The 24,508-nt window shown below is 34.6% G+C and overlaps 2 protein-coding genes across 4 annotated transcripts in view; one reads left to right on the top strand and one right to left on the bottom strand.

The window, feature by feature from the left end:
* The first annotated feature begins 723 nt into the window (after window positions 1–723).
* LOC126810593 (uncharacterized) lies at window positions 724–17,707 on the top strand. Of its 2 annotated transcripts, none has more exons than XM_050535748.1 (14): window positions 724–852; window positions 1,918–2,055; window positions 2,895–2,957; window positions 3,484–3,614; window positions 4,494–4,598; window positions 6,239–6,340; window positions 8,205–8,370; window positions 9,698–9,800; window positions 11,463–11,597; window positions 12,309–12,449; window positions 12,994–13,128; window positions 14,287–14,475; window positions 15,565–15,814; window positions 16,963–17,707. In XM_050535748.1, exons 2-14 carry the CDS (start codon window positions 1,983–1,985, stop codon window positions 17,083–17,085), a joined length of 1,716 nt encoding a protein of 571 aa, XP_050391705.1. In that variant the 5' UTR covers window positions 724–852; window positions 1,918–1,982; the 3' UTR covers window positions 17,086–17,707. The 2 variants fall into 2 exon arrangements, with proteins under 2 accessions (XP_050391705.1, XP_050391706.1); XM_050535749.1 differs by lacking the exon at window positions 16,963–17,707 and adding an exon at window positions 15,360–15,521 and having other exon boundaries at window positions 15,687–15,814.
* Window positions 17,708–19,320: 1,613 nt separating this feature from the next.
* The window catches only part of LOC126810604 (synaptotagmin-17), a 40,567-nt gene continuing 35,379 nt past the window's right edge, over window positions 19,321–24,508 (bottom strand). For both annotated transcript variants that reach the window (XM_050535768.2, XM_050535767.2), the window contains exon 4: window positions 19,321–22,359. In XM_050535768.2, coding sequence (XP_050391725.1) covers window positions 22,007–22,359 — 353 coding nt within the window. In that variant the 3' untranslated portion in view covers window positions 19,321–22,006. The remainder of the gene's footprint in view (window positions 22,360–24,508) is intronic.

Here is a 24,508-nt window from a genome sequence, read left to right as displayed (position 1 = left end):
CATGCTCAGAAACTAGTAGCATACGTGTAATAAAATTTGCACAAATCAATTTCCAATTATAGTCAGTGTATGGAGGCAGGCCACCATTTCTGCAGTAATTATTATTAATTTTTTTTTTTTTGATTCTGTATTATAATAATGTTGCAAAAATAAATGTGAAGCTATAAAGAAAAGAATTTTGATGATATATGAACTTATAAAAGCATATAGGAGGCATACCCCCTTTAAATTTCACCATTGTAGTTCGTCTATTTATTATTTATAGCAATTCTCTCTCTGCATGCCCATTTTTTGTTGATTTTTTTGGTCTAGAATGGACGAAGAGGGTTTGAATTAACATTTTCTGCCAGGTTTTGGTAAATATTAATGATTTTGAGGCGGAGGGATAACGGAGTAATCGGGTTGGCGACGATGATATGTACGGCAACTAGTTACATGTTTTTAGTATGCTTCTTCAAGTTTGTGTATCTCCAAATTTTGGTTGTCAACCTCATGCAAATTTTAGTGCAAAGACATGATCATTTGTTGGTGAAAAGCATTCAGCCCAACGAAAATTTGGGAAATAGTTAGGGATGGGCAAAGAGGCCAGAATTAACATTGAAGTCAATGGGGAAATAAATGGTGGTCTGTCACCTGTATACATAAATAACCTCCCATGATTAACTCTCATTACAATAAGTCGATAATGGTCGACCGAAGCAACAGCTCTTTGTGCCTGATTATCCAGATACACGCTGCGCTCTTCAATACGAATTGACGAAAATACGTCTGAATGAAAAAGACTACAACTGTACTTTCGGTTAATTGTGAAATACGTGTAACTTAAACTATGATTTAAAAGATACACTTGAGGTAGGTAGTTTTGTTTTTGAAACGATCTTTGAAAAGTAGGCCTATACTTTGTATTCTATCGCCTTTATAAATCGTCATCGCTCTATGGCTATTATAAAGCTGAGAGTAATTGAAAGAATCGTTATATATGTACACGGCAAAACTAGAGCAGTCGACAGATAATCAAAGCGAGACAACTCCAGTTATGAAGGATGAGATCAGACTAGTAATTCTCTCTTATTGCCTTAAAGGACAATATTGGTGTCAGTCATTATTACATAATTTATGTGACAGAACTGATTAAACACATCCGAAACATAATTTTAACACAGAGATCATTGCTACGGTAGAGGTGTAACAAACACTATAAAAAACGGGAAGTGACGACAAAAATGATAAACACGAGTTATCCTTCTATATAATTAAATGAAGTAACATGCGATAACAGACACGCGATCGAATTTCATTTCACTGATAATTGCGACGAAGGTGAAAAGTTGTTATATGATTATGGGACGGTGAGAGGATAGGCTATCTGATAGTTCAAAAAAAGAATTGGCTGTCAGTATGACAGGACTTTTTCTACTTTTCTCATTTTCTCTTTTCCGGTAACACAGAAGCGTAACTAAAACTGTCACCCACCCACGCACAGAGAGAGAGAGAGAAGAGAGAAAAGAGAGAGAGAGAGAGAGAGAGGGAGAGAGAGTTTAACATCCACTCGATACAAACTAGGTCATTTCGGGACTAACATATGGTTCAATTTTTTTCAATAATTCGCTTGCGTGCAGGTGTTTTTAGCAGTGGGAGGAACCCGGACAAAACCCACGAGGTAGGACAGGTGACCCTACTCCTTGTCACGTACAACCGAGGAACCGAAACCACGCCAGTTGACTCAATGACAGACGTTATGATATAGCGCGTACGTGCTAATCATTCGGCCATCCAATCGAGTATCCCAACACCGTATGGCATAATCTGCACATCGTCATTATCTTGGTTACAGCAGAAGAGTAGGACGTTAAATCCCATTGTATTTGTTGAGGCGTGTTTACAAATTTGTCCATTATTAATTCTTTTTTTTTTTAGATATAGGTCTGATTCCTGAAACCGTTTCTATATTCATATACAAAGCAAGGTGAAAAATAAATTAAATGTTTAGTTATTTAGAAGAACAAGCCGAAGAAATAGAGGCTTTAAAGTCTATTTATGGAGATGATTTAACAGGTACGTGTATATTTCATTTTATACAAATTATTACTAGCGGGTGCCATGCACGACAGGGTATATGCTTAAATTTCCTAGAACACTTGATATTACTTCTATTTTCCATCTTAAAAGTCCATGGATTTCGTTGATTGTACCCCTTTGTAGCGAAGCCCTTTTAACACACTTGAAATTGTATTTAAATCTTTTGAGGTTTAATTTATTTTCAGTGATTTCTGTAAAATATACCCCTTTGTAAGGAAGCCTTGTTAACATACCAATGGCAGTTATGAATATCTCATATTTTTTTAAATTTTGAATAGATTATGGCCTTATGGGAAGGAGAAAACGTTGATTTTCCACTATTTCCGACATTCACTTTTGGAGTTATACCCCTTCTGTAATAAAACCTATCTATTTTCAGTGACTTAAGTAGTTACACCCTTACGTGAGAAAACCTTGTTAACATACCAGAGGCTGTTATGAATGTCTGATATTTTTTTTTTTTTTAAATTTTGAATAGATTATATGGCCATATGGGAAGAAGAAAACATTGGTTTTCCACCCCTTTTGTAATTAAACCTTGACAAACTAGAACTGAAAAGGGGAGAATTATGATCAGAACTTTTGAAATTTGTATAAATATGTTGACTGGTAATGTAAGAGTTCGAATCCTATTGATTTTCGATAGTTTCTAAAGCTATAACTGTTTAGAATGTATCTCACTATAAAAACATGCAGTAATAGTGGATAAATGATTATAATAAATTGTCCATTATATGGTTGTAATAAATTGTCCATTATTTGGGTATACAATGTATTTATAATCTTTGTCAAAGAATTTTTCTTTTATTTTTTAGAAATAACATCAAATCCACCATGCTTTATGGTCCATTTATCTAATATTGAAGCTATTCTTCCTAGTAAGTGATGGGAATCTGGATTTATTTCCTTAATAAACAAAACAAGTTATGTTTGACTTAAAGATACCCTGTTGTCTACCTCTGTTGCGGTGTCGTTGGCCGAGTGGAATAACGCATGTGCTTTAGATCACATAATCTGTCACTGCTGAGTCCAATGCCGTGGTCTCATCCAAGGAATTTACGTGACACGTCGTAGGAACACCTGCCTATTATTGTGAGTATTCTCCTGGTCATCCGGTTTCCTCCCACTGCTAAAGACCCCTATGCGCAACCGAATTAATGAAATATAGTGCCGAATAACCTAGTTTATAAAATTTGAAGGAATGTTTAGCGTAAGTATTTTGAATACTTAGGTAAACATAGATTATTTGAATTTAATATGACCATATGTTGCCACTTTGATATTCATATTGATACTTATACGTAGTCGTGTCCACCGTGTGAACACTCTAGAGCCGTAGATCGATACACCGCTCTGTTTATTGTTACGCTTTATTATACTGTTTCATATGTTTCTGTTGAACAGGTTCTCTACAGTTAAAGATAACATTGCCCACTACATACCCAAGTGTTGTACCTATACTTGAAATACCAATGAGATCCAATATTTTATCCAATGACGAGTGTCAACAACTAGTAACACACCTTCTTCAACGGGTAATAGTATAACCGCGGGTAACATTTGGGAAAACATTTTTCGCCAAGTTTCTTTCGGCGTTCACCCAACTAAACAATTTCAACTTGGTGAATTAATCCATTCCACTAATATTTCTTCAAAAAAAAACGATAATCATTCATGATTGTTTGTTGGTTGTGCATTGAGCATTGAGGAGTAGAATGGTTGCAAACATTAAAAGCGATGACCTTTCAAGGGGAACAGTAATCTGTTTTTCAAAGCTAATGCGAAAGCCTTTTTTTAAAACTCTGTACAAGAGAACTGACCTTTACGTTCACATGCAGTGTAGGCCTAGTGTGGCACTTTACAGCGTCGATAACACGTGCATTGTTTACATCGGGCGTAGTAACACAAACTGGTCCTGGCAAAATTGGTGCCGTTTACGTATTTTATGTACCCATTCACACTAAATAGGAAATATTTTTTTTTATCTAGATATACTTCAACACCTTTATTTTATTTCTTAATAATTTAAAAGAATTTAATTTTCTGGGAAAAAAAGTTAATATTGTGAGTTAATTAACTGACGTCTATGTCATCCCTCTCAGTGATTGTAGTGGCAAGGCGAATATTTACTGCTAATTAGTTTGGGAGAACAGTAGACCATTATTACTATGTATTGTCACTAACACGACCATTAGTTAACTTCTCTTTCGCAAAATACGGTTTAAGAAATATAATCTTGTTTGGATTTTTGGCTTTTAAGTCAACAGATGTAGCAGTACCACTTAATATGCAATTTGGGATTAAGAAACGTAATATTATTGCCTTGATTGAATATTTAGGACTTTTACTACCAATAATAAATTTTTGTCTCATTTCAAAGCCACTTCCACCCAATTATTAATATTTTATTATAGGCTGAAGAAAATATTGGTATGGCCATGATTTTTACTTTAGTTGATAATGCTCAGGACTGGATAAACGAACATATTCAAGTATCACAATCAGAAGATAATGGGGCGGTTAGTATTACATACAGCATAATATATGGTCCTCGGCAATCTTACTAAGGTGTATAGTATATCGCTTGTTTGGAACTGTTTATTTATATTCTAGTAGATGAACTTCCTTGTGTCAATGAAATACCCTTACTACATATATATATATATTCGCTAGACGTTGCTTCCGTAGTACGCTATGGGTCTATGTGAGATTTTATTCTTACTTCACTCCAGAGCTCAGACTGACTTTCAATTTTTTTCCGCCAAAATGGATCATAATTCTTAATTATTAAATGGAATATTCTGTCTGTCCAAAATGTGTGATAAAAAGAAAACACATAACTTCTTTATTTCTCGGGTAGGCCAATTTTAAAACAATTACCGGTATACACATTATGAAACAACAAGATGAAAAACTCTTTTTTTATCGCAAATTGCGACTTTGACTGCTTCACTCGAGCAGTTTGATGACCATTATGAAACATTTCCGTCGCTATAACCATAAAGTCCTTTCCACACCATCATACATTTGGCCGAAACACTACCAAGATTTTCCAACGTGGTTTGTTTTGTCTAGTTTTTCATTAGTACAGTGCATTATACTCTGATTTATATCATGTAAATTTAGTTTCAAATGCTATTTGTTCACGTGGTTACGTAAATGAAAAAGCAGAGCATTATTTGTTTTACTGTGCAGGATTTATCTTAAAGGCTCAATACCACTCTTGTTGTAACTGAATAATATGTCCCAATCTTTATTCTGGTCAACAAATTGTACTACATGTATTTTACAATATTTCAATTAATTGATGATACAAATTTCATCTGAACACACCTTATTTAAAAAATTTGAAAAATTCAACATAATGGTTTGAAACGTCTAACGTAAACCTTTTCAAATGAAACTTCGATTTAAAAATATTTTCGAACCCTCTGGACAAGTGAAATAGGATGTAATGGATAATTTACACAACAGGTAGGACACTTAAACATCTAGTACTTAGATAGAATTATTATTTATTTTCTGGAGCTTTCAAGCCAGCAAGAGTGTTATTGCCCCTTTAAAGCGTATTGTGATGTTCAGTGAAATTAATAATTTGATCTTGATGGGTGTTCCGATCACTGTCGATCTATTATTATTAAAATTTGGGAACGAAACACTTTACTATGACGTAAATTGTTCTATATTTATAGCCGTGCAAAAATACATTAACGACACTTTTCCAGAATGTGATCATATATGTATATCAGCTTAAACATTCATGTCAGTAAATATTTACAATATGAAATAATTACACAAGTCATGCTTTGTATTGATCAAGATCCTTTGAACTAGTTTATTTATTTAATATCATTTAAGTTCATTTATGTAATATATATATATGTATTGGAGAGGACTTTTATTAGTTATTTATTAGTTTATTTATTTACTCTTTTTTTCTTTTTTTTTATTGGGGGGGGGGGGCAATAAAATATGTTTAAAGTAAAGTAGTTTTTCGGATGGTACGAAAAGAACGATTGACAGTTGGAATTCGAAATACGAGTAAGACGTGGTGTCGCTGTCCTGTCAAAATTTCCCCTCATAATACTCTGTATGGTATAGTAACCCGGTGCAGAAAAGTAGGATTTAAACTCCATTCCATTTCTTTTATTTTGATTAGGTAGTAGAAGAACCAGTATCGCCTATAAAACCTAAACCGGTTAAAATATGTTATGATGTAAAAACACAGGGTGGTAAATGGGATTATATATTGGGATTAGTGGTAAGTATATATTATAAATTTTTAAAATTATTATGAAAATATAGTGTCTGGCCGTGATAGGGAGACACTCGTGTTCTTGAAGCAACGACCGCGAGTTTTACAACATCTACAGGCACGTTATCTCCCTTTACTGCAGACACATGAACAATAGCGTTGTTCAATCAGAGACACAAAGAGACTCAAATCCCACGAAAACCTTGACATTGAACGAACCTTGAACGTTGCAATTCGATTATTACATGTATACAATTTAGCTACAAAGTGCGAGACTTGGTATTCGCAATATTTTCTATCGAGGAATCTGAGAGGCCACCAGCTGGGTAAGTAGCCAATTGAAATGAAGGGTATTACGTGAAGGGCTTGATAAGATGTACGAAGTTAAAGCGAAATCAAGCAGTCTATTGAAGATATGTTTAAAAGGAGCCGACAGAGCTCACTGAGTAAGGTTTCGGGTTCGGTCCCAGTGGTTTCCTATTGTTAGTGATGCAGGACGGGGGCTCTGTCAAAGAACAGCGTCTAGTCGTTCGGACTGAGCGAAAACATGAAAGAAACCGTGATAATTGGATTTCGAAATAAGAGTAGACTGTGGCGCCGCTCTCCGAGCAAAATTTCCCTAATAACACACTGAATCGCGCGTGCTCCGTCTTCTTTAACCCAGCCGGTGCGGAAACGTAGGACGTTAATAAACCCCATTTCATTTGATATATAAATATGTAAAGAAAGACAACATACTCAACAATAAACAAATTTAAAGGCCACAGCTCTAGTTCTTCATAGAAGAAAACCACACAATCCCGTATAATTTCCGCAAAACAAATATAAACATGTGTGAAACATCTGATACAACTTTACCATGACAACGCCAATTACTTTGTATGTTTCCCTAGTAACATCCGCGTACTAATACACTAATTTGTCTTTATTGTGTTTACATGTTTTGAGTTTGATATTATAAATTACTATATTTTATTTTTGTCTGATCAATCAAAATTCCACACAAAATAAGTAATTATCATAATAAAGTAGAGTACTATGACGTGTTGAGTATATGTGTATTCAAAATAATGAACAGTTCCATGGTTGTCCATAGATTCAAATCAACTATAGGGCCAAATAAAAAAGAACCTGTGTTTACGGTTAGTTGGCCACAAAATTAGGGTCGAGCGGTTGGAAAGTATGTTGGGGTTTTTTTTTTGTTGTTTTTTTTTTTGTTTCGTGGGAGTTATGGCTTAAGATTAGATAAGACTAATTAAGTGAACTAATAAATTAATCTCTTAATAAACTACATCGATACTTGCAGTCTACTAGCATTTCTAACTTAATTACTGAGTAAGGTTCTGTAACATAATGGCGATTCGGACTGTTATTATACCGAAGTTTTAGTGTCTGCACAAAACTACTCCAAGACCGATTTATAGAACCTGGGAAATGAGTAAAAAAAAAGTTTAGGGTCGGAGATTTGGGCCAAAGAAAAAACATAGTGTCGGTCGGTTAACCGTAAACACAGGTAAATTGTTTTATTTGCCTAAACGGAAAACAAAATCATACAGCTGCTTATACTAGGGTATACGGTCTACTACTCAAACGTGTGACAAACATGTAAAAATAGATGAAATAAACATTATACAAGGAAGTTTGTACAAGGAAGTTAACATATAGACTTTCCAAATTAAGAAGAACTAATCTCACGCTGTGATTGGATGGATCCATAAATGGATGCCCGAGGCCGTCACCCCCACCCCACCCCCGCCTGTTCCGCTGACGGCACCCCGCTAGAATATGGTAATGTTGTCATGGTTCTTTGATGTTTGAATTAAAATTATTCCTAAAATATATAAAGTTAAAATAAAAAATTTGATTTCAGGGTAAACCTTCAGCAGGAAAATCTACGTTCTTTAATGCAGCAACTAATTTAGATCTAGCTAAAACTGGCGCCCATCCATTCACCACAATAGAACCAAATATAGGCAGGGCTTTTTATTCTATACCATGCCCTTGTCAAAACCATAATATCAATATATGTAATGCAGGTAAGTTTGGTTTTATGTTAACTTTACTTCGATGCGTTCTTTTAATTGTTGATCCATAGCTCTGGCTGTGACATGTTCACTTCCGGTTTCCTTGATCTGCGCCATCTTTGAAATCTGAGATCAAAGAGCGCCATAAAATACTGTTAGCAACCGTGTGATTGCTGGTGGGATTTCGCGTTGACTTACTTTTCAAACACGTGTCTTATAGATAAAATCATTTAATTGTCATTTATCTGATGATATTGTGTGTGTGTGTGGGGGGGGGGGGGGGGTATCGACCCTTCACCGCGATCTAATTGTTTAAGTAAAGTACATGGTCACACGATTTAGTATGTTTCTGTTACGTTTTTGGTCTGTTATACTAATTCTGTGCATTACGTGAAGAAGTTTCTATTACTGGAAATTTAGGAGATTTATTGGGGAAAATTAAAAAGGATACGTCAGATTTGAATTGAGTAGAAATTAAAGGTGTTGATTTAATTAAGATAGCAATTGACAGTTTTAGGTTCACCGATATAAATGATTGTGTGCCCGGTAGTTGATAATTTTAGTCCATTTTAGTCACAATTCTTAAACAGGCCTACAAGCTGTTTAATCGTATAGACTAATAACACGGCAGGTCGGCCTAAATTAAAACCATTTAAGTGTGTGTTATATATGGAAATCATAAGCTACGTACTAATTGTTGAGTTTAATTGATTGATTGATGGAATGGTCTAACACGTGTTCTTTAACTCTGTTTTGACGAAAATTTACCAGATTACAGGAGCCGGTCCATGTGCCAAATTTTATCCGTACGTGATGTGCCATTGTATTTTGAAATATTAAATTAAGAACACATTAATACAGAGACAGGCTCATTCCATCAGGTAGTTGTTATGTTATCCTTCAGTGATTTATAATACAAATTTCAAAATGCCCGGAACAATCCCATTAGTGCGTTATTTCCAGGCCTACTTGCATTTGTATGATAATGATTGTTGTTGTTTATTGCAATTTTAACGTCCAATACATTACACATGATATAATGGACAGGATCATTTGGTTAAGATTATTTACATATGGAGGAGGCATAAAAGGGTAAAGCATAAAAAGAAAGTTCTTGTATATAAAAATGTCACTTTAAAATACAGTGTTAAAATTTACTGTGGTGAGAATAGCGGGTGGATCATCGCCCCCCTTCATCATAATAAAATCAAGTTGGAACAGGAGGACAAGCTGATTGATGTTTGGCATCGTCAATGCGGATAGAAAAAAAACAAAGAATCCGCTTGCTTTTGTGGAAAATCATAAGATAATGATAATTGTATATCTTATATATATATAGCTCATGGTCATAATCACAAGAACGATAGATATATACCAGTACTCCTGAAAGATGTAGCTGGTCTTGTACCTGGAGCATCACAAGGCAAGGGTCGCGGAAACAGGTATATTATATTGCTTACAATAATGGATTTGGACGTTTAGATTCATTGCTTGCTAAGCAGTTTGTCTCGTTACATTTCCAAAGGTCCGCTAACTTAATAAAAAGTGACAACAATCGGGAAGTGGCTCGCTACTTTATATCTGCAGATAGTATTAGTCAAATGATCAACATTTGCTTTTACTTGAAGCTATGTACCATGGCGAAACCTTAAATATCCGTACCTCAGCCCTGATTATTCGCACTGTCACCAAGCTGGCATTCTTGACCATTCTTTGTCGTTTTGGGTTGTTTGTGTTAATTGCTTTTCATCATCAATGCGATTGTGTGCTGTTTCCCAGGGTTGCGCTAAGGTCCATTTCGGTGCATTACGGCAGCTGCCAGGAATACTTGGTTCTTAAAATAATTGTACAAACACCACGAATAATCTTTAAAAAAAATTAAGAATATTAACGATATTTGTACGATTTGTTATTTCTACGATACTAATACGTTTCATATTTTCTAAGAAAGTCAAAACATAATTATTTCTATGTCTTTTACTCAATAGGTTGTCACCTCACTATTATAGGATCAAAGGTTATCTTTCTCACACTTAAAAATCTTCGCACCGGAAATAATAACACAATTACCTCCCAATTAACTCCCTTGGTTTCCTATTCCCCACCATGGAATAGCTATCTTCAGACGTTTGAATTTGAAGTTGAAAATGATATTTTTGCCAATTCCTCAACTGGCAATCGTGAATTATAAGATTAATAGGATTATTTTTTAACAAGGTAGTACTGTTTATAGACACCATCTATTTTAGGGCTTTATTTTAATGCATTTTAAAAATATAACTTAAAAATATGAAATTGTAACTTTAAGAATACGTTATGTTTGACGTTGAAGAAGATATTCCTAGCACCTGTTCAAATCATTGGTAGCGCTTGCCGATTGAATCCGATTCTCCCTAAGAATAGTCAATGTTGCTCACGGTTGACAAACTGTGAGGACTTCTAGCGAATTATACCTCCGGTGTTACAATAAAGCAAAAAAAAGTTCAATGTGGTTCTCTACGATTATCTCCAAGAATAGCCAATGTTGCTCACGGTTGATAAACTGTGACGACTGTGGCTCTGTTCTTGGCAGCTGCAAGCCTGCAAGCTCCACCCACCTTCCCGTTGAAGTTAAAAAAGAACTGATCAAACAAGATAAGGACGTCAGCTTGGGTAATTCAAGTACAGCATGTTCTTAAAGCAACGACTACGAGTTTTAAAACATCTAGCCGTTGCTAGAGTAGTCTGACACTCCCAAACCGTTAGGCACGTTATCTCCCTTAACCATAGACACGTGATACAAACACGTACAGGAATAGATATGTTTAGATCCGTTGAAAGATTTTTTATTTTTTCGTTGAAAACTCATTTCAGTTGGAAAGTAGGAACTTAGTATTCGGGGTAATATTTTCTATCGAGGAATCTGAGATGTCCAGAGTTGAGTCCTAGACCAATCGCAATTAGTGACGAAAAATGTAGAGTATTACGTGAAGGCCTTGATAAGATGTACGGAGTTAAAGTGAGATCAAGCCTTCAAGTGAAGATGCAATGACACAGACCATATCTTAGTTGTTGTACTTTAGATTTTTGAATGATCTATTAAATGCCGATATCATTTTCTGTAGGTTTTTGAATGATCTGTTAGATGCCGATGTATTAGTACATATAGTAGATGTATCTGGTAAAACTAATGAGAAAGGTGAAGAAACGACAGATTATGATCCTAGTTTAGATATCACGTGGATACAAAATGAATTACAGTAAGTCAACCCCTAAATCCCAGTCGGCGTCGGGGATAGGGGCTGCGGTTATAAGTCAGTATTGTAGACTTTGCGCTGCAGGAAATGCGTTATGGACAATCTTGAAATCTAGTTTTGTCAAACCACTTGCACCTAGTCTTTAGGTCCGACCGTTAACTGTATACATTTTCGACTTTTTGAAACTGAAAGCCGCATGAAATATTTCAACCTAATCTAGTCGGTATGCTGCCGGGGGTGGTGGTATTAAAATGATTTGCTCAAATTAAATTGACTGGCCCATATATTCATCAAGTAATGGTTAATGGCAATTAAGTAATAGGTAATGTTGATTAATTACATTTCTTACAAAAACGAAACGAAAGTCATTCTATTGATTGCATTGCAGTTTAATGGACCCAGGTCCGTGCTGCATTCCCATTTCCTAATGTTATTGCTGAACATTTCTGTACCAGGAAATAGACCCCTTGGGAGCAGCGCTCTTTGAATAGTGCCCACGTCATCGCCATTGTAAGTACGATCGACAGGAAACTTTGCGTTCTTGTTCCTTAGACAATTGCCCATCGAATTTTTATATAACGTCACAATTCAAAGATGACGGTGATGACGCCATGCTCAGTACTACCCATCATTTTTAACCCTGAACTTTACTTTTTCAATAGTCCAAATTGTGAAACATTTTGTCTATGATAAACTTCTTTATTTTGTCTACAGTCAATGGATATATGAGAATATAATGGTCAAGTGGGATAATATTAGGAGAAAACCAGAAAAATTAATTGACATGTTTACTGGTTATCATGCCAGTAAATCTCTAATCTTTAAAGCATTTCAACAAGCAGGAATAACAGAGAAGTAAGGAAGTTTTATATGATAAACGTACTTTATTATTTATCAGTAAAACCATACAGCTATTGAAACGTGGGGTGAAATATAGTAATGTCGAGGCAATATAAACAAGAAATGTAATGAAATGTGGTTTAACGTCAAACTCTTCTCAATCGACGACAGTTTATTCAGGGCGGATGTACGCCATGATACAGTGTGATATGGGGAGAATTTTGCCCAGACAGCCGTACTATGGCCTACTCTTATTTCGAATTCTAACTGTGAAGGGTTATTTTACGTGCATGCCAATGTCTACACGGGACCTCGGTTTTTTGTCTCATCTGAACGACTAGACGCTGCACTTGTCAAGCCCTCAATCCTTTACCTTAAGATTTTAACAAAAGCGTTTTATGTTAAATATTTGTCTTCTCAAAGCTGTAAAACATTTGTTTATTCAACTTGAAAATGACTCAAATTTGTAAGTCAAAATTTATATGTCAAACAGATTTATAACAGCTTGCCCAGAATTTTATTTTTCATGAAATGATTATAATTATGTTCCTCTATTAAGAGAGTTGTCCGTCTTACATCAATGGACAGAGGATGTTTTACACAACCTTGTTAGCGAGTTTTTACATCTGCGATTTCCTATGCTAGTGGTACTTAATAAATGTGATAAACCAACATCTTCTGAACATATACAAAGGTGAGAATTTACTTATAACTGATATCTAAATACAATTACATATATTGCCCAAAGTATTGCAAAAAGTGACCAACAAGGAACGATATGATATAGATATACATATTCTACACATCATATCCAAAATTTAAATGATTTCATAAAAATTAGAAAACAATATGGATAACTGATAACTGAGCGGGGTTGTTTTGGGGTATACTTTTGGTCAATTTCACTTATCCAGATGTTATACAGGTCACAATTTTATGGAATACAATTACTGCTTTTTACTGAGCGACGTTTCGACTAGGCTTCTCTAGTCATTATCAAGCTATAGCAGTAATTGTATTCCATAGAATTGTGACCTGTATACTCTAGTTCAATTACTAAATGCCATTAAAACAGAGTATCCAGATGTTGTTGTTCTTAGTGTTTAACGTCCTCTTCCACCGAAGGTGATATCGCAGACAAGTCTAATTTTTTTATTATCTTAGCGCACGCGCAGGGGTCTTTCCTGTGGGAGGAAACCGGAGTACCGGGAGTAAACCCACGAGGTTGAGAAGGCGCCCCTATCTCCAAGCCACATACGCTCATACCAGGGATCGAAATCCTGCCGCAAGCCAGAGGTGACCGGCCAGCTAGAGGTCGAAGCGCGGCACTCTAGACCACACTGGGCAAAAATGTCAGGGTATCACTAACTGGCAACCCGACTGTTACCTACCAGCTTATTGTGTGCCAGCTTAAGTGAGGGAGCAGTTGTTATTTTCTTGATCAAATGGTTAGGCGGTTTGGGAACATTGAGGGGTGTCAATCTACAAAAGACTGCATTTAAACGGCGGAAAAAGAAGTTGACAGAAATAATTAAGAATTTACTTAGGCCTCAATATGTATGGTAAATGTACAGTATGTGTACACTGATAAATACATTCTGAAAAATGGACCCTCTCACAATGAAGCTATGTTGACAGACATTGCGTCTAACAACAGCTTACTTATAGCTATAGGTATCCCCGGCGAATACAAAGTTTTGAGAGGGAATTGAAGCAAGTTTTTGATAGATTGGTTACTTTGAATATGTTTTTAGTCCAAATATATCATCAAATCACAAAGTTTGTACGCGGGAATGTATCTTTAAATAAAGCTTTAACTATGGGACATGTATTTGACTTTTTACTAATCCAGAATTCAGGAGTTATATCCAGATTTACCGTGTATACCGGTAAGTTCTGACTCGGAATCGTATCTTCAAGCCCAGATGAAATTAGGCAACTTAGTGTTTGATACAGTGTTAAAAAGGATAACCGTACCAGACAATGTGAATATTGATGTTAAAATTAGAGCTGGCAATATTCAAAACAATGTACTAGATAGGTGAGTATACAATATTTACCTTTACTGTAAGAATGCGATTTGTTAAATAATAGAATTTTGCAATGGCTATAAGGGCCATTACTGGTTGATTTGTGCATTATGATGGTGGGGGGTTTAGACTAGGCACTTTATGATTTTGTGGGTTTAGATTGAAATATCTGTGATGGTGTGTATCAGACTAAATAGCCCGCTCAGACGCTTATTTTTAAACCAGTTCATAATCGCTGGGGTTTTTAAGACAGCATCGTGTTGCGTTCACACGTAGCCAAACCAGTTTAACTATTCTGACTTCTTCGGTCGGAGGTTAGAGTTAAATACGCATGGGTAGCTTTATATTCTTTATTCGGTTCTCCCACGCTTTCGATAACATTGGCACTATCTGACCCCGATATTTTCATAGGAATATAACTTACTGCGTACTGCGCATGCTCAAAGCCAGCTGGAGCCGGGGTTTTTAAGGCAACCCGTTCAGACGGCTAAGATGAACCAGTTTAAAATAAAAAGCCTTCTCAAAGACGGGACGCGAGCTGGGATTTTTAAACTGGTTTATTTGCCCCACATTTGCGTTCAGACGCTTAAGTTAAACTGGTTTAACGATCCCCGGGTTTTTTAAACCAGTTCAACTTAAGCGTCTGAACGGGCTATGATGGTGTGCGTTCAGGCTGATAAGTTTGGAATGTTGTTGGTTCATACTGAGATACTCGAGATGGTTGGGGTTCTGGCTGAGATATTTGTGATGATGTGCTTTGAGACTGAGATATCTGTGATGGTGTGCTTTTAGACTGAGATATTTGTGCCTTATCTCTGATGTTTATTAACGTTCTGATTTTTTATATGAATAAATATGAGCAAGAAGGTCTGACTCTTGAACGTTTTTCCTCCAGATTTGCCTTTAGTACCAAAATGACCTAGTTTGTATCGAGCTGGCGTAAAACCCCGATTACCCTCCCTACATATTTGACTGAACACCAGTGACCTCCTGTACAAATCTGACTTTATAATTGTGATCTAAAGTTGTAGAACAAAGATTTTCCAGTATCTCACTAGTAAGTATAATGTTTTACTCAAATTAAATTTATTATATTTTAGATATGGATCTACTAACGTTCACGAAGCTTTGTGTAAAGCAGTGCGTTTAAAGAAACCTGTCTATGCCTATCCTGTAACTTGTCTAGATACGTTTAAATCAATTAGTAAATCTGTATCTATAGGACATCGTGAAGCTGATATAATGAGAGATTGTATCTCTTTAAAACCGTCAACGACTGTAGAAGAATTGTATACTGTATTAAAACATCATCCTGTTAGTTTAATTACTGGGGATTTCGTTCGAGCCGAGGTAAGTTATCAGTATATGATATATTAAGTTACCTTCTGAACGCGATGAAGACCTTCTGTTTGGAAATTACCTTCTTACCGAAAACCGGTAGAGGCTACAGATATTAGCAATTTTTTTATCATGTTCGGTATGAAACATTATACAGTGAGCCTTATCGACTTAACCTGTCCTCCGTCCACCCATTACAAAATGTGGTCGTATCCTATATAGCAACCGCAATAGCTTAGAAACAAAATCAATATATCGCAATACGTAAATTTCAATGACAATATCTTTTGACCATATGAAATACCACAACAATCTAATATACCCTTAGATTATCGCCATTTCTGCAGTAATATTCTCTAAATATCGCAATAATAATATTCTCTGAAAGATTATTGTGTTTTATTGAAACATTGAAAGCTTCATTCAAATTCTCGGGTGTTGATTTAATTAAGATAGCAATTGACAGTTTTAGGTTCACCGATATAAATGATTGTGTGCCCGGTAGTTGATAATTTTAGTCCATTTTAGTCACAATTCTTAAACAGCCTAAATTAAACTCATTTAAGTGTGTTATATATGGAAATCATAAGCTACGTACTAATTGTTGAGTTTAATTGATTATAGGATCGAATGGTCTAACACGTGTTCTTTGTTTCTTCAGAAGTATCATTAAATCAAGTGATTTCGATCCCAAGCTTGTCGTGTAGGTTTCTTGTAATCTGGGAAAACTTAAATAATTCTGTTAAATACAAATTTAAGAAACAAAGGAAAAATGTTTTGTAGGATTAAGCTACTGAATATAAAACGAATTTTATTTTGGTCTTTTAGATGAAGATAGTTATAAGTCTTTCCAGTGAATGAGAAAAAAGATATGGGTCTAACTAAATTTTCACAAAAAATTGACTTACTAGGTTTTTCCAGATTACAGGAGAAGTTCCTTATGCCAAATTTTGTCCGTAAGAGATGTGCCATTGTATTTTGAAATATTAAATTAAGAAAACATATTAATACAGAGACAGGGTCAGTATTTACTTTAATATTAGCCTGTGTGGCGGGAACACTGAGTGATAGATTAATACCTGTTTACACATTACATATCTGTTGTATTTCAGACTGTAGATTATTACCAGTTTATACTTTATCCGTCTGTTGTATTTCAGACTGTAGATAAAGAGGTCTGTAAGAGACCAGTTAAAAAAGATGAAAAGATAGATGATTCGAATTATATAATTAAAATAATGACTACAAAACGATCCGCAACGTCTTCATTCGATGCATTCTAGAACTCCCGATTACCCAGCAAATTGATTAAAGAGAATGACCACTCTCCCTTTATCGGATAGGATTTTAGTCATACTCAATTCAATTTTAAAATTATTAGCATTTTTAAAGACAATTCGATGCATTCTAGAACTCCCGATTACCCAGCAAATTGATTAAAGAGAATGACCACTCTCCCTTTATCGGATAGGATTTTAGTCATGCTCAATTCAATTTTAAAATTATTAGTATTTTTAAAGACAATACAAAATTCTGTATGAAAATGAAATAGTAGATATTCGTTTCTTCGAAAAGGTGGTCGATCAGTCCGCAATTAACTCGGGAATCGATCAAGGGATCACTTTCTCAAGGAAGCATTTCACGTTCTGCTTTATGAATAATTTCAGCCAATCGTTCAGATGTTATTAAAAGAAATACAGGACGCTTTTAAATCAAGGAAATAAAGGTGTACGATTATTGTGATAGTGCTTCAAGTTATTTTTCTCCGTCTTAACCTAGGAGCAGATAAGACATAAATATTTTTTTATTCGATCCACAAGGAAGGAAGCATGTTAATATTTTAATAATGTATTTAAAGGAGCTAAATCGCTAATATTTGGGACCTAGAAATGGACACAGATGGGTAGCAACGTATTTAATAATGTAATAATATGAATGTATATAAACTGATTTGCATTCAATTTCTATCATTTCCGTTTTTACTCTAATTTCAAATCGAATTTTTGTTCGGCGAAATACGCCATAAGTTTCAATCGAATGGCAATCTAGCGTCTGGTTATTCCAATCTACACCGATATTATTTATTGCGCATCATTTTCAGATCAGAATATGGCGTCACTGTTTGACATGACTATGTCTAGCCTCGTTCTTCGAGTCATTTGTTCCAAACTGATTTGCATTCAATTCCAATCACACCATAAGTCTCAATCGAATGGCAATCTCTGGCGTCTGGTTATTCCAGTCTACACCGATAGTATTTATTGCGCATCATTTTCAGATAAGAATATGGCGTCACTGTTTGACATGACTATGTCTACTAGCCTCGTTCTTCGAGGTTAGAAACCCATTATGGTACACGATTCGTGTACCAATGGTAAATGATTTTTTTGTCTTAAATATTGGATATCAGCAGCCTATCATTTCCCAACACGAATGTTGATTTAAATTGAGAAATAACTCACGAGTATTTTCAATGTCAAAGACTTTGGATGATGTTGAGTTAGAGACTTAGCTACTTCTAAAGCAGGAAATGTGATCGCTTTATCTCGTATTTAAGACCAAATTAGTCCGAGGATTGGGCCGAATGGTCTAACGCGTGCGCTTTAGATCAAAATGTCTGTCATTGAGTCATCAGTCTTTGTTTCGATGCCCAGCATGTACGTGAAAGTTCTTCGGGACCTCTGCCCCCCCCCCCACCCTGCAAAAACACCATACGCGCAAGCAAATTATTAAGATAAATTGAATATGGGTTAGCCTCCCTGCCTCCCTCGCTCTCTCTCCCCAGTAGTAAATCCTAAAAGATCCCCAGGAGTAAACCATAATCGACCGGTGCGACCACTGGCAATGACAACTACAGCTTGTTGATTTATAAAACATTCTTCGTTGAATGAGTTTTTGGCGATCGGCTGTCTCCGTTTTCATTATTCCAGATGGTACAGATAAGTATGGTGTTATAACCCATTTCATTTTATTTTATTTAACTACGCATGCTATCATCTCTAGACATCATTGACAAAAACATCGATAGAGAATCTATCATCCATATATAGCCATTAAAATTTGTAGGGGTTTGGCAAAATAAATGAACAGCATATTTCAGTTTTATTTTTCGCAGAAGGGTTAATCACGGTGAAAAATTCCGGAAACCTCTTCGAAAAATTCTATGAAGGGAAATTGTCCCGAATAGTGACGTTTTTGCCCACTCTTCGTCTAATTCTAACTGCCAGGGAATCATTTACATGTACGCCAATGACTACTCGTGGGAACCTCGGTTGTTTTGGGGTTTTTTGTTGGGTTTTTTTTTTCCAACCCGAAATACTAAACGCCTTTCCATGCATGTCTTCCATCCTGCTGGACAGACAAGGGGAAACTAGGGTGGAAAATCCAGAGCAACATATTTTACCAACCCGTTACATCCTGGTTAGTAAAACCAGCGCCATACCAGCCGATCCACCGTGACCCCTATACAACCACACGTCATTGAACCCCACAGCAGTAAGAAATAAATAATTCAAGGGAATGTTTTATTGTTTTATTTAAATCTAAATATATTTATCATCTATGAATCACCGATACTTTTGGCAAAAAAAGTCACATAACAGGAAAATTGTGGCAAAGTAATTTGACAGAAACCAAAAGTGACCTGACAATCAATGGGCGAAATAAATAATCTAAATATTTAATAATTTGATAAGCTTTACAAAATAATTCATCTTATAAATATACAGTAGATATATATAATACAACATAATAATCTTTATATACAAAACAATAGTTCAATAATATACAACATGTTATTATATATACATATCTTTATCATAACAACTCAAGTCTTATTATTAATTATTATACAACAGATTTTATTTTGAGATACAAGAGAGAGATAAGAGATGGGGGTTTAACGTGCACTCAACACTAACTGGGTCATTTGGTACTTTTTGTTCAATAATTCGATTGCACGTTTGGGCCTTTACCATTGGGAGGAAATCGGAGGACATGGTGATCTGAAGCGCACGCGTTAGACCACTTGACCATCCTACCCGACATCTCCCTTAGATACAAGGATTTTGAAACAGGAGATACACCTTTAATACTACGTGCAAATCTGAAATTTCACACCATTTCAATTGTTTGTATGAAGTAACAATGCCCAATATGTCAGTACACGAATAACTTTGATAATCCTAGGCCTATGTATGTAATTTTTCCAGATTAACATTTTTTTCTAAAACCAAGGACCTACTGGTCTAATTCACATGTTTCACACTGCCCTAGATGTCTAATATTAATTCGCATTCAATCAGTATGAATATAGTAATTCAAACTTTCTAATTCACAGCACGTTCTTATTGACCGATTGTTATCGTGATATATATGCCGGATCATCGATTATACAGTCCTAACTAACAAGTTCGAATTATATGACCTTATCGCTCTAACCTGATAACTGTCCAGTTTTTTGTTCATATTCAGGTTAATGCAGATGAGAGGTTAAATAGGTCATGCCTGTTCTCCAATTCAATTGGTTTTATGAATAACATATTGTTTATAAAAAAAAAAATGCAGTTGATTGATTAACGGGTGTACTAGATTTGACTTTAGTTGGTTTAAGCTTTAATGAAAGCTTCTTGGTTTTAGAAGTATGTAATTCGAAAATATTTAAAGTCATAAATAATATGGGAAATCCATAGTGTTTCTATTACTGTAGTATATTATTTGACAAAATGATATAAGTTCAGTGGTAACAGACATTGGGTCTATCGTTTTAGTCAAATAACTTCCTTATCACAAAACAGAACCAGGAGTGACAATAAAGAATATATGAACTATATTAACTCGAATAAGCAAGAATCACATTAAATTTTAAAATCGTGTTTGCCCTATTTGTAATATTAAAATCAACTTTTAACTACGATAATTGAATAACAATATAACAACGTTTATTATAATTTACATAACAATTCAGATCATAATAACAAACAATAATATATAAATACACCTGAACATAGAATTCAATACATCAATTTACATTCAAATTAAAACATATTCCGTATAATCACAATGTACAAACAAAAACATCTCTAATATCAAAACATTAATGTATTTGTATAATATATAAAACTGACATGTATAATTGTATTCAATCCACAAACAAGTGCCTTGAATAATCATATAATTGTATACTATATAATATATAAAACTGACATCTTTAATTATATCAAATCCACAAACACGTGCCTTGAAAAATATGTTTTTGCGTGTTTCTTATGTTAAGATAATAGCCCTAATACATATATATACAATTAATAACATTAAATAATATACCGTCATAATGGAGTATAATATAAATTACATTTATTTTTGAAAAACCTATACATTTAAGAAAATAATTATGTGACATATTACAAAAGCCACGAATTATTATTTCTATTTACATCAGTATCTATTTTATATCTATATTTGCAAATGAGTTTACCCTTTGGGTAGATACGTTTTTCTTTTCCAAAGCAATCATACTTCCATTCATTCTTCTGTCATTCTCTCGATAACAATAACCAATAACAAGAAATATATTCCTTAATTTACTACGCGACCTTCTTTCTATCTTCTGTTGTTTTTAAATTCGGGGTTCATAATATCATTATTGCTATATTATGTCCAATGAGAGTTGTATTTTTTTATTTAAAAATACTTAATTAAAATTCTAATGACAAAAGAGTTCTCTCCCTTTTTTGGAATTATTTTTGCCTACTATGATTTAAAGCTCTACTTTTTTCGAATGATTTTTTTTTTAAAGTAGGTAGTGCAAAGATATAATCATCCAAAGTCGAACCTATCGAAGCAAATTTATCAGATTCGTAAGGGTCGTAACTTTTAGTATTCGTTTCCAGATCTTTATATTGTGTTTACATGTTGTTGTTGTTGTCGTAGTGTTATGATATCATTTAAATAACTGAGTTATTTTTGTTCGTCAATATGTTTCTTTACATATATTTAAATCCTTCTATTAATAAGGTACCTGAAAAGACTTCTGTATATAAATTGTTGCATTTCATATTATTAAAGCAATATATGAACGAACAGTACAGTCGCCACCTCAGCCATTTTCAGCAGTTACGTAAGAATGCAGAATTCTTCCCCCTCTCTCTCTCTCGATAGGAATTATATGATTTGATAACCATTAACTGCAGAAATAACCAGCTCCTACTGGACGGCAATCGACGCAGGCGATACTTGGTCACACTCTTGACGCAAGCGCAGTGAATGCCACTGCGCCACAGGTGACCTTTGGGCCTGGAGCATTCTTGCCCAATGAGTGAATTCGTGCGGACCTGTGCCATATTTGCCGATAACAATTCTACCAACAAACTCATCCTTGCTCTTTGATGGATGATGCCATACACTGATGACGAGGCTGGTGTTTTCAAGTTGTTGTGGAGTTATATTAAAACTGATTGATTCATTAAATACCGGATCTATTGTGTTCCTTTTTATAGATGTCTTCTTTGTTTTGATTGGTTTCTCAAAATGTATCAAAGTAACTTTAACAAGTGGATCTGAAAATAGAAACAGCTTATAAAACAATTGGCTCTAAAATGTAACATGAGTGTATAAACACTACAATCTTCAACATTACTAAACATTAAGAAATATTAAACATGCATTATACAAGAGCTAAATCTGCCTATTGCTGGTCTTTCTTTAGGCCTGAAATGTCTAATTATTAATTAGACATTAATTAACTTATCCAGACCATAATCAACTCTCGATGCCGTCGTTAGCCTGAGATCTTTAGTGGATTTGAATACATTTTGTGATGGATAATTTAACGTAAAAATGGATAATCGAGACTTGGTTTATTATCACTACGTTCGAGGCTAGAATAAAATTGAATCTAATCTAACATAAGGTCCATTTAAGCTTTGATTCAGGAAAGAGGGTCGTCATATCCAACCACCAATCCGTTTACCCTCAGGATAACAGAAGGAATGTTATATGCGAGGAATATGTGTGATGAAAGGTCATCACAGTGGAATCAGTATACACCAATACCAACTGAAGACCAAAGCTCTTGGTCCAAACTAAATGTCAGAGGGCTGTATTAGAAAACTTAATATGTGTGATGGAAGGTCATCTAGTGGAAGTAACTTGCACCAATAGCCTTTGGCCACAAGTCTTCTTCATTGATCCGGTTAGTGTAGAAAAGTCAGAAGTTAAACCCTACTCAATTCATTCCTTGGTCACAACTAAATATCATAGCCAGGTCTGTATAAAAGTAAATATCTAAGCACCATTACAGGATATTCCATTGGTGCACTTTTCAAAGGTGTGCTGGCATTTGAGTTTAATGATCAAAGACCTATTTTATCCTGTTTGATTGCTTGCTTGATCGATAACATCCGTCTTAACTGGTGAACAGTGGAGAAGATTGACGGCTTATCCAGCTTCCTGTCAACATCAACATTAAGTCCACCCCACACATGCCAATACTTAGGACATATCAATTCAAACTATCTTATATGTCGCCCACGGAATAAGTCAAGGTCCTGTCTTTTAAATTTATACCCAAGGTCATTAACTGTAAACAAAGAGAAGGTCGTATAATTTGATTTATAGCTGCTTAATATAGTTAGATGGCGGATTATCATGGATTAGCATTATTTCTAATATCATGAATATATTAATGTAGATGAATTCCAATGCACGTCTTTATACTTTATACTTCATACTTAACCATCTCAAGATGATTATTTTTAAAACGTCTTTTCATGCCGTCCATGCGGTTTTCCAAAACATCATATTTACTCGTCCCGGAATAATAATTATTGATTGATAGCTCTTTGTTATTGTTATTTGTGAGTGGTAAATACTGTAATTGTTATACATACTCAATATTCATGTATCTACATTGGGTTTTTTTATAACGGTATTTTCATGGTTATAATCTTCGATAGCCGTTGCTATTCATGGTAGTTTTCATGATGGTAATTATTGTTGCGGCTCAAGTAAATATTGTAGCGGCTAAAGTAAATGGTAAATATTGTACCAGCTAAAGTAAATGGTAAATATTTTACCGACTTAAGTAAATGATAAACATTTTATAGTGGCTAAAGAAATGTTAAATATTATGACGCTAAAGTAAATGTTAAATATTGTTGCTGCTAAAGTAAATGTTAAATATTGTTGCGGTTAAAGTAAATTATGGTAAATATTGTAGCGGCTAAAGTAAATGGTAAATATTGTAGAGACTAAAGTAAATGGTAATTATTGTAGCGTCTAAAGTAAATGTTAAATATTGTTGCTGCTAAATTAAATGTTAAATATTGTTGCGGTTAAAGTAAATGGTAAATATTGTAGAGACTAAATTAAATGGTAATTTTTGTAGAAACTAAATTAAATGGTAATTATTGTAGAAACTAAAGTAAATGGTAAATATTGTAGCGGCTAAAGTAAATATTTTAGCGGCTAAAATAAATGGTAACTATTGTAGCGGCTAAAGTAAATGGTAAACATTGTATAGAGGCTAAAGTAAATGGTAAATATTGTAGCGGCTAAAGTAAATGCTAAACATAGTATAGAGGCTAAAGTAAATGCTAAACATAGTATAGCGGCTAAAGTAAATGCTAAATATTGCAGCCGCTAAAGTTCCAACACAATTGACTTGAAACTTATGCAAAGTGTTTATATTCATGAGACGATGAAACC

The sequence above is a fragment of the Patella vulgata genome, chromosome 2 (assembly GCF_932274485.2).
Source record: "Patella vulgata chromosome 2, xgPatVulg1.2, whole genome shotgun sequence".
Lineage (NCBI taxonomy): Eukaryota > Metazoa > Mollusca > Gastropoda > Patellidae > Patella > Patella vulgata.
This window is presented reverse-complemented; position numbering and strand designations above follow the sequence as displayed.

What these genes read in the sequence shown, in the direction of transcription:
- LOC126810593 (XM_050535748.1), top strand. Translation starts at nt 1,983, where the DNA reads ATGTTTAGTTATTTAGAAGAACAAGCCGAAGAAATAGAGGCTTTAAAG. An exon ending in TATCAATATATGTAATGCAG is followed by an intron (nt 8,371 to 9,697) that starts GTAAGTTTGGTT and finishes ATATATATATAG; the next exon opens with CTCATGGTCATAATCACAAG. An exon ending in CAAAACAATGTACTAGATAG is followed by an intron (nt 14,476 to 15,564) that starts GTGAGTATACAA and finishes ATTATATTTTAG; the next exon opens with ATATGGATCTACTAACGTTC.